We start from the raw sequence: 15968 nt of genomic DNA on the forward strand, positions 1-15968 counted from the left end.
GGGAGAAAGATGAGGCTTTCTGCTCCCGTAAAGATTTACAGCCTCGGAAACCGTGTACCGGGTCGCTATGAGTCGGAACCGACTCTACGGCACATAAAAAAAAAAAACAAAAAACGATGGCCAGCAAGTAAAGAGACTGCATTGAGGAGCTCTGAAAATGGCCCTTTCAACTCTCTTGATGCAGCATTTCCGGCATTGATGGATCCTGGAGAGAGAGTTCACATTTACCAGATGTGCTTGCTCACCTACTGCAGTCCTTCCGCTTCACTTTGCAGATTGCAAATGAGCACTCAGAACAGTTGTTGTTAAGTACCGTGGAGTCTGTTCCTACTCAGAGCGACCCTGCACAGGGTTTCCGAGGCTGTAAATCTTGACGGGAGCAGACAAGCTTCATCTTTCTCCTGCGGAACAGCTGGTAGTTTTGAACTGCCGACCCTGAGGTTAGCAGTCGGATTTGTAACCATTATGCTACCAGAAGTCGACTCAATGGCACTTAACAACAACTCAGAACAGTTTCATGAAATGTGCCTCTGGCGGAGATAAGCAAATGTTCCATTTTCATTTTGAAACCATATGATGGCTTTTGGATTTTCTTTTTGTTGTTGCTGTTGTTATTTATTTATTTATTTATTTTAACAAGGACAGTTTTTAACCTAGGAATTCAGTGTTCTCTAGGTATTCTATTTTTAATTTAATAACATGTTAGGAATTATTTCACAGGTTTGTTTAGACTGAAAAGTTTGCTTCTGTCCTCTCTTTAGAAGAAATGTGCACCATGCTGGTAACCACAGGCTGATTTTGGGGGTGATTGTTGGTTTTGTAGGAATCCCTGGGTGGTGCAAATGGTCAAGTACTCTGGTACTAAACTGAAAGTTCTAATCCACCCAGAAGCTCCTGGGAAGAAAAAACTGGTAAGCAACTTTTAAAAGATCACACTCCTCTAAAACCCTGTGGAGGACGGTTGTGTTCTGACATACATGTGGTTGTCATGAATAGGAATTGATTCTAAGACAACTGGTGGTTTTTTTGAGGGGTTGGTGGTGAGAGAGGGTGGTTGGTTTTGTTACTGTTCTCAGCTCAGAGATCCAGAAGTAGGTGTTTCCTTTCACCTCTGGTACCACTTGCCTTCCTGGATTGGCTTGGTGGATTTGATCCTTCATAAATCATACTTTCTTTCCTCAATCTCTGAATTGCCTTGTTTAAGGTGGTTAAGCATTCTCAAGGCAAGCCTTCATTGACACTCTGGTTTGTTGTTGGAACTAGCAGCCGTCCAGTGATACTCACAGCATCATCTAGCCTGAAGTATCTTAGGACCTCCACTTCCTTCTTTTCTTGTAAATTTCACCCAACTGGGGCATTTCTCTTGCTTGTTAAAATTGTTACATTGGTATCTTTTGTCACTTTTTGAATGGGACTGGGGCTGGGAACAAAATGACAGAACTGGCAACCCACAACGTTTGTCACTATTAAGCCCTCGTATGGAGGAACTCTGGTGGCATAGTAGGTTAAGCACTGAGCATCTAACCTTAAGGTCAGTGGTTCAAACCGTCGAGTCACTCTGCAGGAGAATGATGAGTTTATCTGTTCTGCTCAAGATTTACAGTCTTGGAAATGTTAAGGAGCAGTTCTGCCCTGTCCTACAGGGTTGTTATGAATTGGAATCGACCTGATAGCAGTAGGTTAGGGGTTTGGGTTTAGTCCTCATATGAGGATCCTGGTTGGTGCAAGCTGTTTGTAAGATGACTGTTAACCAAAGACTGGCAGTTTGAACACACTTAATCAGCTCTATGGAGAAAGCCCTGGTAAAGTACCATCAAGTTGGTTCTAACTCATTGCGACCCTGTATGGGGTTTCTGAGAAGCGGCTGGTGGGTTTGAACTGCCAACCTTGCTGTTAGCAGTACACTACTTATCCTAAATGCTACACTAGGACTCCATGGTCAAGAAAACCCTTTGGAGGCATTGTACTCTGTAAGATATGGTGCCCTGGTATGGTGCTGTAGGATAAGCACTGGACTGCAAGATTGATTAGATCGGCAGTTCAAACCCACAAGCCACTCCTTGGAAACCCTCTACAGGGTCACTATGAGTCGGAACTGACAGGACGTCACTTAACAACAACAATAACGCACAGATTTGCCCCGAGTCAGAGGCTGACATGACAGTAGCTAACAACAGCAGTTCCCATCTGAGGAGGCCTTCAGAGCTCATACGTCTTAGCTAACAGTTTAGATTCTACACTGTCCTTTCCTCCTTGTTCAGCCCCACCTCTCATTAACCCCCTAGCATCAAGTCAATTCCGACTCATAGGGACCCAGCAGGACAGAGTAGAACTGCCCCCCCGTAGGGTGTCCAAAGCTCTAATCTATACAGAGGACTCCTGGTGTGGTGCCTGCCATAGGATCAGCACTGGACGGCAAACCCCAAGGTCAGCAGTCTGAACCGACCACCTGCTCCTCAGAAACCCTATGCAGGGTCACTATGAATCAGAACCACTTGATGGCGCTTAACAGCAACAACAACAGTCTTTAGAGAGGAGTCCTGGTGTGGCTCAGTAGGATAAGCTCCAGACAACAAGGTGGGTTTGAACTGAAAAGTGGGCAGTTCAAACTCATCAGCTGCTCTTTTGGAAACCCTATACAAGACTGCTGTGAGTTGGACTGGACTCCACAGCACTTAACAACAGTAGTCTTTATAGAAGCAGACTGCCACATCTTTCTCCTTCAGAGAGGCTGGTGGTTTTGAACCACTAACCTTTTGGTCAGTGGCTAAGCACTTGGCCACTGTACCAGCAAGACTCCTACCTCCCACTGAATCCTTGCATAAATACTCCCCTCCAGCTACACCACATTTCTTGCTTACACACATGCGCCATTGGTTTTCATTCCTTGGGGCCTTAGTTTATGCTGTTTCTTCTACCTGGCATGCCACCCTTTAAAACCATTACACATCCTCCTAGTCTAAGCCACATATCCCCTCTCTGTGAAGCCTTCGTTGATTCTCCTTGTTATTTTGGCTGAGTGCTGTTGTTCTGACTAGTAGTGACCCTATATAGGGTACCTGAGGCTTTTAAAAATAAATTTTAAAAACGCTAGCAGGAGCAGTAAGCCTCATCTTTCTTCCATGAGCTCAACCCGCTGACCTTATGATTAGCGGTCCAGTGCTTAGTCTATGGAGCCACTATGCTCCCTTGTAATATTTAATTGGATCTTCCTTTGCACATTCATAATACAAATGTTTATTAGCATTCTCAATGCATTGTCTTTTGCTATTAGTCAAAAATGAGCTCTGTTCCGGGTTGTCTTCTTCAATGGTGTGTAGACTTCCTCAGAACAGGAATCAAGTGTTATAAATTGTTGTAGATATGAAAACACTGTTGTTGCTCAACAAATCTTCAATAAAGGAGTGAGCGTTTCTCTTTAGAGAGTAAGATCTAATCATCAGAGGAGACATCAGGACCTGGAGATGTGGAGAAATGACATGTGTTCACATTTGTTAAGGGTCTGACAAAGCACCTCTTCCCTGTCCTGAAGGCAGCACCGTGTGTCTCTTAACCACCCAGCTCCTGCTTCCAGTTTGATGGATAAGAACGGCAATAACGTAACTGATGACGTTGAATGTAGCACTTACTTTGTTAAATATTGTACATGTAAATACTTGTGAATCTTCAAAGCATCACGGTGAAGTAGCCGCTAGTATTTTCCCTTTGACATATGAGAAAATGGATGGGGCTACTATGATTTGGTGATGCTGTGTTGAAAGTAAGGCTGTCAGTCATTATTTTGGTGGTATTGTTAAGTGCTCTCCCGTAAGTCTGACTCATAACGACCCTGTATAGGATTTCTGAGGATGTAAATCATTGTGGGATCTTTTTCCCTTAGAGTGACTGGGGGATCAAATGGCCAACCTTATAGTTGGCAGTTCAGTGCTTATTTTACGGTTCCACCGTACTCCCCTCAGTCACCATAAACAGTAAAAACCTAACACAAAATCCAGTTGCTGTTAAGTCAGTTCCAACTCATGGCACCCCATTCATTGTAGTGTAGAACTTCTTCAGGGCCTTTCAGTGCTGTGGTCTTTCCCAAGCAAATCACCAGGGCTTTCTGTCCAGATGCCTCTGGATGGATTAGAAATGCCTACCTTTCAGTGAGTAGTCCCACACTCAACTATATGTGCCTTTCAGGGATTCTACCATAGATTGTTACTGTTGTTAAGTGCCATCGAGTCTGTTCCAACTCACAGCTATCCTGTATAGGTCTTCCAAGGTGCGACTGCTGTAGAGGCCCCATTGTTGTTGTTGTTGTTGTTGAGTGCCATCAAGTTGGTTCCGACCCATAGCGACCCTGTACAGGGTTTCCGAGGCTGTATATCTTTACGGGAGCAGAAAGCCTCATCTTTCTCCCGCGGAGCAGCTGGTAGTTTCGAACTACTGAACTTGCAGTTTGCAGCCCGATTCGTAACCACTACACTACCAGAGCTCCTTTTCAAGGCCCCATTAGAGGCTAGGAAATGCAGAGCAGGACTTTTTCCTGGTACGGTGCTGTAGGATAAAGCACTGGACTGCAAGGTCTGTTTGAACTGCAAGGTTGGTGGTTCAAACTCACTAGCTATTCCTCGGAAACCCTATACAGGATCATTATGAATTAGAACCGACTGGACATCATTTAACAACAACAACTTGCAAAATGTACATCCACAAGAGGGTGGTGACTGTCTTTTCCCAACATTACTTATGTTCATAAGCTTGATGGTCTTTTGCTAGAAAAGGAAATACAGCTTGAAACCCTGGGCACAGCTTTGCTTTTTTTTTTTTTTTTTCTCTTGCCTCTAACACATTCAACTTGTACCTTTGCATTCAGAGGATACAGAAATTGTGATTTAAAAATTTTTTTGTTTTGTTTTGGTCCTTAATTGCAACCATTTTCTTCATAAAAGGTATGACTGACTTAATTGACAGGGAATTCACCTTGCCTTTTTTCAAAGATTTATTTGGGAAATCCAGATAATGTTATACAATGAACAGTTGGGAGTTAGACCCAAAGAGTAAAAGAAGGAGGAGGGAGCTCCACCAAAGGAATCTCAGATGTTGAAAGGGAAAGAAACGGTAGCTTCAGAGAAAAGAAGCCCTATGCCCCAGGGCTTCAGCAGTTATTGAAAAGCGGTCCCATTTTGATGAACACCTTGATTTTCCCTGTGCAGGTTATTAGAAACACTTCATTGACATTTAAATTAAGTTGCATCCTGATGAATTCAGATCTTGGTTCTATCATGATTGACTTTTTGGCCAGGTCGAAGCCCCTTCACATCATGAAGCCCTAGTTTCTTTGTTTGTAATGATAAACACCACCTGACAATTCTGTGTGGAAAGGCGCTTACAGACGGACCATCAGCACACTTCAGCGATTATTCACTGCATATCAGACACCGTTCATTTCTACAATGCCCAGTTATTCCAAGAAACAACTCACACCACCATTAAGTATACCATGCCATTGCTCAGAAGAGAGATTCTGGAGTTTAGAGAGATTCACATCTGAAAAATGTATAGAATCAGTGAAATCAGATAAGTATGTGTGGAATGAAAGAGTAATGGCTCACACACACATAGAACTTGGAAAATAAAATGAAGTGGAGACATGGTGTCTGCCCTCAGAAAACGTTTCTGTTAAGTAAATGTTAGGAGCTACCAACCGATGATACCCATCTTTGGAACAAAGGCTCCTTCCAGCCAGAGCACAGTACTGTGCAGGCTCAGTACATGAATTCCTAGGGTTTCTGTTTATGTGTTTTATAGCTTAGCATGTTGCCAGTTGTTTCAAAGATATATACGTTTTTGGTGGGGCAGTGGAATTGCCAATTATTTTTAACAGATATCTCTGAATATATATATATATATATATATATATATATACACACACACACACATAGAAGGAGCTCTGGTAGCGTAGTGGTTACGAATTGGGCTGCGAACCTTAAGGTCAGCGGTTCGAAACTACCAGCTGCTCCGCAGGAGAAAGATGAGGCTTTCTACTCCCGTAAAGATTTACACCCTCGGAAACCCTGTACAGGGTCGCTATGGGTCGGAACCGACTCGACGGCACTTAACAACAACAACATACACACACATATAATATATATATGTGTGTGTGTGTATAATGTATAGAGTCCTGGTGCGGCGCTGTGGGATAATTTACTGGACTGCAAGTTTGGTTTGAACTGCAAGATCAGCAGTTTAAATTCATCAGCCACTTCTTGGAAACTTTATACAGGGTCGCTAAGAGTCAGAACTGATTTGATGACACCTAACAACAACAAATATATATCAAATATATATATATATATATGTGCAGAAACCCTGTGCAGTGTCGCTGTGAGTTGGAACCGACTCCATGATACTTAACTACAACAACAACAACATGTATATCTATATTGCGACCCTGCACAGGGTTTCCGAGGCTGTCAATCTTTACAGGAGCAGAAAGCCTCATCTTTCTCCCGTGGAGCAGCTGGTAGTTTCAAACAGCTGACCTTGAAGTTAGCAAGCCCGATTCGTAACCACTACGCTACCAGAGCTCCCTGAATATGTGTGTGTGTGGGGAGGAGTAGGGCAGAGAGAGAGAGAGAGTCATGGTATGGCATTGTGGGATAATGCACTGGACTGCAAGGTTGGTTTGAACCACAAGGTTGTAGGTTCAAACCCACCAGCTGCTCCTCAGAAATTATACAGGGTCACTATGAGTTGGAACTGATTCGATGGCACTTAACAGTACAATAACAAATGTTATTGTGTTGTTAACTGCTGTCTAGCCAGTTCTGACCCACAATGACCCTGTATAGGATTTCTAAGGAGCAATTGGTGAGCTTGAACCGCCGAGCTTGCGGACCAAACTAACTTTGCAGTTCAGTGCATTAACTTACAGTGCCACACCAGGACTCTCTCTCTCTCTCCTGTTGTGGTGCTGCAGGATAATACACTGGATAGTAAGGTTGACTTGAACTACCAGGTCGAAAGTTCAAACCTATACAGGGGTTTGACTTACAGCCTCGGAAACCCTATACAGGGGTGCTATAGCTCAGAATTACTCAATGGCAGTTAACAACACAGTGACTTTTGTTGTGTGTTGTAAAGTTCCATTGAGTCTGTCCCAACTCAGTGACCCTGTATAGGGTTTCCGAGGAGTAGCTGTTGGGTTTGAACCTACAACCTTGTGGTTGGCAGTCCAGTGCTTAGTCTAGAGCACCACCCCAGTTTTTTCTCTCTCTCTCATTTTCTTTCTCTATCTATCTATCTATCTATCTATCTATCTATCTATCTATCTATCATCAATCATCTCTCTATATATGGTGGTGGCTGTGTGCCTTGGAGTCGGTTCTGACTCATAGCGACCCTGTACAGGGTTTCCGAGGCTGTAATCTTTACGGGAGTAGAACTCCTCATATTTCTCCCGTGGAACAGCTGGTAGTTTCGAACTGCTGAGCTTATATATATACACACACATTTATATATATATATAAATGTTTATAGTTATTGTTGTTAAGTGCCATCTAGTTGGTCGTGACTCATAGTGACTTTGTATACAGTTTCCAAGACTTTTAAATCTCAGTAGCAGAAAGCCTCATTGTTCTCCTGAAGAGCAGCTGGTGGGCTCGAACCATGGACTGTGTGATTCACAGTCCAGCCCTCATCATATTGAGCTACTGCATTCCCATATATATGTGTGTCACACTGCACTTGCCAGTTTATATTTTGGGCCCATAAAGTATGACATACACCTGAAGAGTGAGGGGACCATGTTTATAGAAATCTACATGCTGTAGGTACTTCTGTATAAGGTGACTCTAGGGTAGGATCATGGTGGTTCAGTGGTAGAATTCTGCTCTTCCATGTGGGAGACCTGGGTTCAATTCCTGGCCAGTGCACTTCATGTATCGTCACCACTGGTCTGTCAGTGACGGTGTGTGTGCTGCTGAACACATTTCAGGGAAGCTTCCACACCAAGATGGCTGTGATCGACTTCTGCAAATCAGCCAATGAAAACACTATGCATCACAACAGCCTCTCAGCAACTATCATGGAGATGCCTTAGGACAGGACAGTGTTTCGTTCCATTGTGCTTGGGGTCCCCACAAATTAGCAGTGACTTGACAGCAACTATCAATATCAAAACCTGTTTCCACTTCTCACAAGCCCCCTTTCTCTCATGACCTCCGTTAGTGATAATTTTTGTTGAGAAAGTAGTCAGGACATTTGGAATTGAGGTCGAGCTAGGTCACACAGCCATGGTTAGATTGGGGTAGACCTCGTTTCACATATATAACCAAACACTGGCTGACAGGCGATATTAATTTTAGAAAAAGTTTTAGGGAGTAGACACCTTCAAGAGGAAGATGGGTGAGAGGCGGTGGAGGAAGTAGTTACTGCAAAGGGCTCAAGGAGGAGAAATGAAAATCTGGAAGGTGATATCAAAGAAGACAAGTTACATACAAGCTTTACATAGTTAAACGTGTAAGGTTTTCTTTCAGTTCATTAGCATCATAGCTTTGCTGAGGCAACCCAGGAAACCGCTTCATTGCTGTTAGAAAACATTGACTGGTATTCAGGAGGGATTCTGAGTTTTCTGGATTTGATGTCTGTTAAAAGGAGAGTAGAGTCTGGTGATGCACTGTAAGGATAAGCACTGGACCACAAGGTCGATTTGAACTGCAAGTGCAGTGGTTCAAACTCACCAGCTACTCCGCGGAAACCCTATTCTGGGTCACTATGAGTGGGAACCAACCGTACGGCGCAGGTGATGCAAAATAGTTCAATATCCACCGCTAACCAGAAGATTGGTGGTTTAAACACACAAGTGGCTCTGAGGGAGAGAGAGAGAGACCTGGTGATGGGCTTCTGTAGAGATTACAGCTAAGACAAGTCTATTGGTCAGTTCTGTTCTGTCAGCTCAGTGGCTCCTAACAACAAGAGGAGGAAAGAAAGACTCCTAATTCTGAGAAAGTTCTTTGTGGACCTGGACCATTACTTCAGTCTCTCAAAAGAGCACTTGGATTTGTTACTGCCTGGTAAGTCAGAAACGTGTGACTTAGATGTTCCTTTAACCACAAAAGAATTGAGGAACTTCAGGCAAATGGAAAATGCTCTCTGGATATTGTGAAGCCCAAACCTTCTGGAAATAGTTTGAAAATGTTTTCAATCCTCCGCAGGCAGCTGTTTGCTCTCACACTAGCACGTTCCACGACTCTGGGGAGAGCTTCACTGTTCTCGCCGACCTTCCTAGCTGCCCACATGTTGGCAATTGTGAAGCAGGTTATACCTGAGGAAGAGATACAGTGTTTTGGAAAGAAAAGTTACGGAACTGCATTTGAAAGAATAAGACATCTTTTTTATGGAGTTATTGTTTGTGTCGGGAAATACTAGGGCATCTGACATTATTCTGGTTTCCTGAAAGGAAAAGAAAAATGTTGTAACTTAGATTTAGGCTTTGCTCATTTGGCTGCCCCTAACTAACCCACACCACACTGACAAATACCACATCTGTCTTGACAAGCTAGTTCACACACTAACAAAACCTATTCATTCATAACTTCAGGCTGTTGTAAGAATCTTATTTGTTGTTACTGCATTTTGTGACTTGAGAAGGCGGAAGTGTGGGTTTGAAGAAAGACCCTGAAATGACCTCAGGTCTATGGGTTTTTGCAAAACAATGAGGAAGTACTATCTACAAGAGAATGCTTCTATCTCCTGGTGCATTTTTAGAGCATTGATGTATTTCCTTGTTGCCAAAGCCTAAGTGGGAAGGTTCTGGGAAATGTAATTTAATTGTCAAGTTTTAGGCTTATTTCAGCCTTGGTAATTTCAGTGTTTCTTAGGTCAGGGTTATCAAGGATTGTTGTGCCTACTCCAGATGTAGCAGGGCGTATGTCATTCCTTCCATTGGGGGCTTGCCTTCTTGTACAGTCATTTATTTTCCTGGCTAGTGACTTCATCTTATTCTCACTTCTACTTTGACATCTTAATGACAGCACCACTAAAGTTGTTTTTACTTGCTTCATAATAGCTCCTGTAACTGGGTTTCCTCAGCAAGTTCAAAATATGGTGGGCAATTTATTCTGATTCTAGTTTGCGGTTGTTGTTGTTAAGTGCCATTGAGTAAGTAAGTTCATAGTGACCCTCTATAGAGTTTCTGAGGAGCAGCTAGTGAGTTTGAACTGTCAACTTTGTGACTAGTAGTCCAGTGCATTTCCTACAGTGCCACCCCAGGAGGATAAAAAAATCATAGACTGGTGACATGCCTTCATAGAAAATGGATTATTTGGTGGAGGAGAGATCTTCTTGAAAGTCTGTCAAGTCTTTCTGTGGGTAAATGTCTCCATGTATAAGCTTATACCTTGACATTTTGTGCGTTGGAGGTTGAGGGAAGGGAAACAGATAAAGGAAAAGGAAAACAGAAAGTGCCCCAGAACTCCTACTAATTTCTATGCCGTAGAGGCCAGGCAGAGCCAAAACTGCATCACAGCTAATGAAGCAGTGGTTCCCACCTTGAGACTGGTCTTCTCAATTCCACGACCCTGGCTGGCCTGTATCTTCCTCTACCCTGTTTTATACCTGAGCCATCAGAGGCATTAAAAGTCGGGGAGAGGGGAGAATCATGTTTATTTGAATACTAGTATAATTGTTCATTTGTACCTCTTTGTAGTATTAAGCCTGAAACTGGAGTCACTGGTACAAACTAAGTCCTGAACTGCTGCTTTTTCACCTTCTAAACAAGAGCACCTTATTGTTGTTGTCAAGTGCCGTCGAGTCGGTTCCGACCCATAGCGACCCTGTACAGGGTTTCCGAGGGTGTAAATCTTTATGGGAGCAGAAAGCCTCATCTTTCTCCCGCAGAGCAGCTGGTAGTTTAGAACCGCTAACCTTAAGGTTCACAGCCCGATTCGTAACCACTACGCTACCAGAGCTCCTTGTTGTTAGGCACCGTCAAATTGGCTCTGACTCGAAGCGACTATCCACGACAGAATGACAAAATACTATCATGTCCTGCGCCATCCTCACAGTTGTTATGTTTGGGGCCTTTGTTGCTGCCACTGTGTCAGTCCATCTCTTTGGGGGTCTTCACCTTACCAAGCATGATGTCCTACTTAACTTGGGCTTTTCTTTTCCGCAGGAAGAGAGAACTAGTGCTGGCTTGTCTTAGAGAGAGCTATTGCTGTTATGTGTTGTGGAGTCGGCGCCGACTCATAGCGACCCTGTACAGGGTTTCCGAGACTGTAAACCTTTACAGGAGCAGAAAGCCTCATCTTTCTCCCGCGGAACAGCTGGTAGTTTCGAACTGCTGACCGTGAGATTAGCAGCCTGATTTGTAACCACTCTGCTAGAGTGAGCTAAGTTAAGAATTCCACTGTCAGAGAATATCAGTATCAGTTCTTAGACACATGTGTGGGGAGTCCTATATAATTTCATTAATTCTTTGGCACTAGTATTTGGGTCCTTAAAAGGAGAGGTTTGAACCAGACTGATTGAATCATTATACATTTGGGATCAGCTGATTGTTCTTTCTCAATTGCATTCTCAAAGTAGAGTACTGGGAGGAAATAGAAGTACCCCCTTACACACTTGCTCTAATCCCTAGAGAGATGTGTTGTATGTTATATTTTGTGGAGGGGTTGAGAAAAATGAAATGGAGTTTAGTTGAGTAGATTTTATTGGTATTTAATTCTGCTTAGATACCACTAAGCAGCCCTGGCAGCACAAGCAGTTAAGCGCTTGATTGCTAAACAGAAGGTTGGCAGTGTGAATCACCAGTGACTCTGTGGGAGAAAGACCTAGTCATTTACTTCTGTAAAGATCGCAGCCAAGAAAACCCAGTGGGGAGGTTTTACTCTATCACACAGGGCGCCCTGTGAATCTAAGTGGATGGCACCTAACAACAAGATACTAATGTAGAAAGAAAGGCTTTATCTCTTTCTTACAAGACCACTACTCAGAACAAATAACCAATATTTGGGAATAATTGTTGTGAGGTCAAATGAGGCTTTTATCAAAGGTATTTCTGCCTATGATTCACTTCAAAGGCCTGTACAGTGGTTCTCAAAGTTTAGCCGGCTGAAGTCCTTATTATAGATGCAGATTTCAGACTACTGCTTCTACACTCAGCCAGCCTATTACTCAGTAATTTCAAGGTAAGCATCCCTGGTAGTGCAGAGGTTAAGCATGCAGCTACTAACAGAAAGATCAGGTATTACCAATATTAAGTGCCGTCGAGTCATTTCCGACTCAATAGCGACCCAGGGTAGGGTTTCTCAGGAACAGCTGGTGAGTTTGAACTGCCAACTTTGCAGTTCAAATTGACCTTGCAATCCAGTGCTTATCCTACAATACCACACCAGGACTCCCCTTAAAGATGATAGCCTGGGACACTCTAAGAGGCCACTTCTGTGCTGTCCTGTGGAGTCACTCTGAGTGAGAATTGACTCAGGGCACCCACCAGCAACAATAAAATTTTAAGATCAGCTCCAGGAATCTGCATTTTAATAAGCCAGGTCATCCTTATGTAGGTAGTTCAAGAAGCACATTCTGGAAGCACTGCATTTTTGTTTTGTTTTACTGCTGTTATTTTTTAGGTGTAAAACAAGGCAAAAAGGAATGGCAGCACTTTCATAATTAATTTTGTAGCTGCTTAGTTATTTTCTAAATGAACTATCAAAAATTTAATTCCAAAACTGTTTCTTCCTTACTATTTGTGTGAGTCATAGCCCCCAATAGCATTTATTGTGTGCCCAAATACTTCTGAAATGTAGGATGCCTCAGATTTTCATAGCTTTCACAAAGTATTTTTCACATATGCCCAAAGCTCTGTTGATTTATAAACAGGTGTATCAATGTATCCAGCTTTTCTTTTCCAAAGAATGAGAGGATTTGTCTTCTTGTTGTTGTTGTCATCATTGTTGTGAGGTGCCGCCAAGTTGGCTCATGACGTCATGTTGGACACGCCAATAATGTAGATTATTGGAAATTCGTTATTTAAAAACCAGGGATTACTTTCTTTAGTCTAAACAAGTGTACTGTTGTTGTTGTTAAATGCCATCCAGTTGATTCCAATTCATAGCGACCCTGTGTAGAGTTTCTAAGGAGCGGTTGGTGAGCTCGAACCTCCAACCCTTTGGTTCAAACCAACTTTGCTTTCCAGCTCATTAATCCACAGTGCCACACCAGGACTACAATCATACTAGTGTCGCTTATATTTCCATTAAACTCATGTTCTTATTATCTGGAGGGAGTCCTGGTGTGGCCCTGTACATTAATGTGCTGGATTGCACCGACCGCAAGGTCAGTGGTTCAAGCTCACCAGTTGCTCCTTGGAAACCCTCTACAGGTTTGCTATGGGTCGGAACCAACTTGATGGCACTTAACAACAATAACAATTATCTGGTTAGCACCGGAGAGCCTGTTCTTACAAAAAAAAAATACCAGTTGCCATTGAGTAGATGCCAAACCCTGGTCATCCCATGTGTGTCCGATTAGAACTGTATTTCATTGGGTGCCCAGTGGCTGATTTTTTTTGGAAGAGATTGTCAGGTCTTTATTCTGAGGCAGCTGTGGGTGAATTCTTATTTTTAACCTTTCAGTTAGCAGCTAAGCACTTACGCTTCTTAGCTTATGTGTGTCCTTAAAAGCAATCGGTCAAACAAATATAAAACCAGTTAGGTCCTGCTTTAAAAAAAGACAAAGAATGTATTTTCATAACCACGCATTTCTAGCGGAGTGAAAATAAGCCACAGGTGCGTACTTGAGGACCACCTGCTGGAAGGAACCTCCGATAGTAGTTACCTTGCCTTGTTCCCACTTAGACTTCAGATGGCCCAAGTGATCTTGGGAGATTTCAGAGTTCTGAATTCAGTGACTAGAATTGTTCTTTGTCTGCACCACCACATACACTGGCCTGAAGAAGGTGCTGTTTCCCAGGAAAAGGACTTAAATCCACTCCCGCCCCCCAAGAAATGCATAGTTCCACAGTTTGAAGAACCAGTGACTCTCTGTGCGTAGTCTGCCTTAATCTTGTAATATTCTGAGAGATTTTTTTTTAAGGTAACTTTCAGCATCTCTTTTTCAAGATCAGATCTGAATGAGAGAACTTTGTTTGATTTGCTAATCTTGTGACAAACAGTTTATATCCCATGTAGCTTCCTGTCTTTGCTGATCGGTTATTTGAGGGGATTTTCCCTTTGTAATACTCCGGAGAAGGCTCTGAAAATAAACAACATGGTTGCTTATTGGTGGGAACATATGGGAGCAGATGTCAGCTGGAAGCAGCATATGATCGCAATATGATAGCAGCCATTGTGCACAGGAGGCTGTTAGCTTGAACCTTCCTGCTCTCAAGCCTCTCAGGTCGGCCAGACTGTGTTTCCAGCAGAGAGTGTCTGACTGGGAGGGTGTGATCCATACATGTGTGAAAATATGTCCCTGGTATCTGATTAGTGGGGCACATGTTATTAGAGAAGACTGGAGAAGGTAAGTTATCAAGTGTATATATATTTTCATTTAAAATCAAGTGATATAAGGCACAAATCTGGCAAAAAAGGAAAAAGTTGCAAAAGGAACTCACAAGACCTTTGTCCTTTGTTCCTATGTCAGGTCTGAATGGTGGTAGTGTTGTTTTTGGAAGATATTCCCTCTATGAATGATAGAAGGCTCGTGAATTCTAAATATTTCTAAGGACCTGTTAAGTGCTGTCGAGTCAGTTTCGACCCATAGTGACCCTGTAGAGGGTTTCCAAGAAGCAACTGATGAGCTTGAACCACCAACCGACTTTGCAGTCTAGTGCATTAACCCACAGCACCACACCAGGACCTAGGAAAGGTTTATATCCATAACAGGTTATTATAACCTGTTATTGTTAAATGTCATTGAGTTGGTTCTGACTCCTAGCGAACCTGTATAAGGTTTTCAAGGAGTCACACCAGGACTCCAATGGTAGACCTACAAGACAGTAGTATGAATTAGCTAACTAATATTATTGTAGGCTCTGATGTAGCCCTGGACTGCTAACTGCTAGGTGAAACCCACAAGTCGCTCTCTGAAACCCTGTACAGGTCTGAAACCACTGTGAATCAAAACCAACTCAATAGCACACAACAACAATATTATTACATTTCTTGAGCATCTTTGATGTGTCAGTCCCTTTTAAATATATCATATCATTTCACTCTTATAAAAACCCTCAGGAGTAGTTTTGCCTACGTCATAGAAACAAAGGTTTGAGTAAGTTATGGGGTTTGTTCAAAGATTCACAGCTAATCTGTAACAAAGCTGGTGTTTCGATCCCAATCTTTTCACATGAAAACCCTATACTCTACTGTGGATAGAGAAGTCTTTGAACATTCAGCCGTTTCAATGTGTATAATTTGAAGTGTATTATCTTCAAACCCACCAGCTGTTCCTTGGAAACCGTATACATCAAGGTATTCATTTTGCCATTTCAACATAGAAATTGTTCATTGTTTCTCTAGGACTAGAGGGTGTGGGACTCAGGGAAAAAGTGAGTTCAGGAGCCTCCTAGACCAGTTAGGGATGCCAGAAGATCTGGAACTAGAATCCAGAGATCCTCTGCGGATCATTTAGTGTCTCATCTTCTGGCTCATAGTTTATCCTGTGGTCCTCAGTAGCAGGGAGCTTATATTATCGTGGAAATGAAAAGATCATTCAGTGAGTCCCTCTTCTACTTTGATTCTTTGTTTAGCTCTATGCAAGGCATCTCTTCAGTAAAATTAGCTAATGACTGTGCTTTTTAAAACTCCTAGCTGTCTGCCCAGTTGTTACAACACCCTCTGGCTCAGTGGGCAGCTTGTGCTCCAGACAGTCCCAGGTGCTCTGTGGGTACCTTGGTGAGTATCCTTGTCTCTTTATACCTCATTTGACATAGTGACATCAAGTCTGTCTATCCTATCTGTCTCTTGTAGGGAACCCATCAG

The 15968-nt window shown here is 42.8% G+C and overlaps 1 protein-coding gene across 2 annotated transcripts in view; it reads left to right on the forward strand.

Annotated features, from left to right (window-relative positions):
* The window catches only part of TGFB2 (transforming growth factor, beta 2), a 138281-nt gene that overhangs the window by 5750 nt on the left and 116563 nt on the right, over positions 1 to 15968 (forward strand). The window contains exon 2 of one of the 2 annotated variants that reach the window (XM_006869695.1): positions 15798 to 15881. The exons of the other annotated variant lie outside the window; for it this stretch is intronic. Within the exon in view, the coding sequence (XP_006869757.1) occupies positions 15798 to 15881 (84 nt within the window). The remainder of the gene's footprint in view (positions 1 to 15797; positions 15882 to 15968) is intronic. 2 annotated transcript variants of the gene reach the window in all.

The sequence above is a fragment of the Chrysochloris asiatica genome, unplaced genomic scaffold (genome assembly GCF_000296735.1).
Source record: "Chrysochloris asiatica unplaced genomic scaffold, ChrAsi1.0 scaffold00133, whole genome shotgun sequence".
Taxonomy (NCBI): Eukaryota; Metazoa; Chordata; class Mammalia; order Afrosoricida; family Chrysochloridae; genus Chrysochloris; species Chrysochloris asiatica.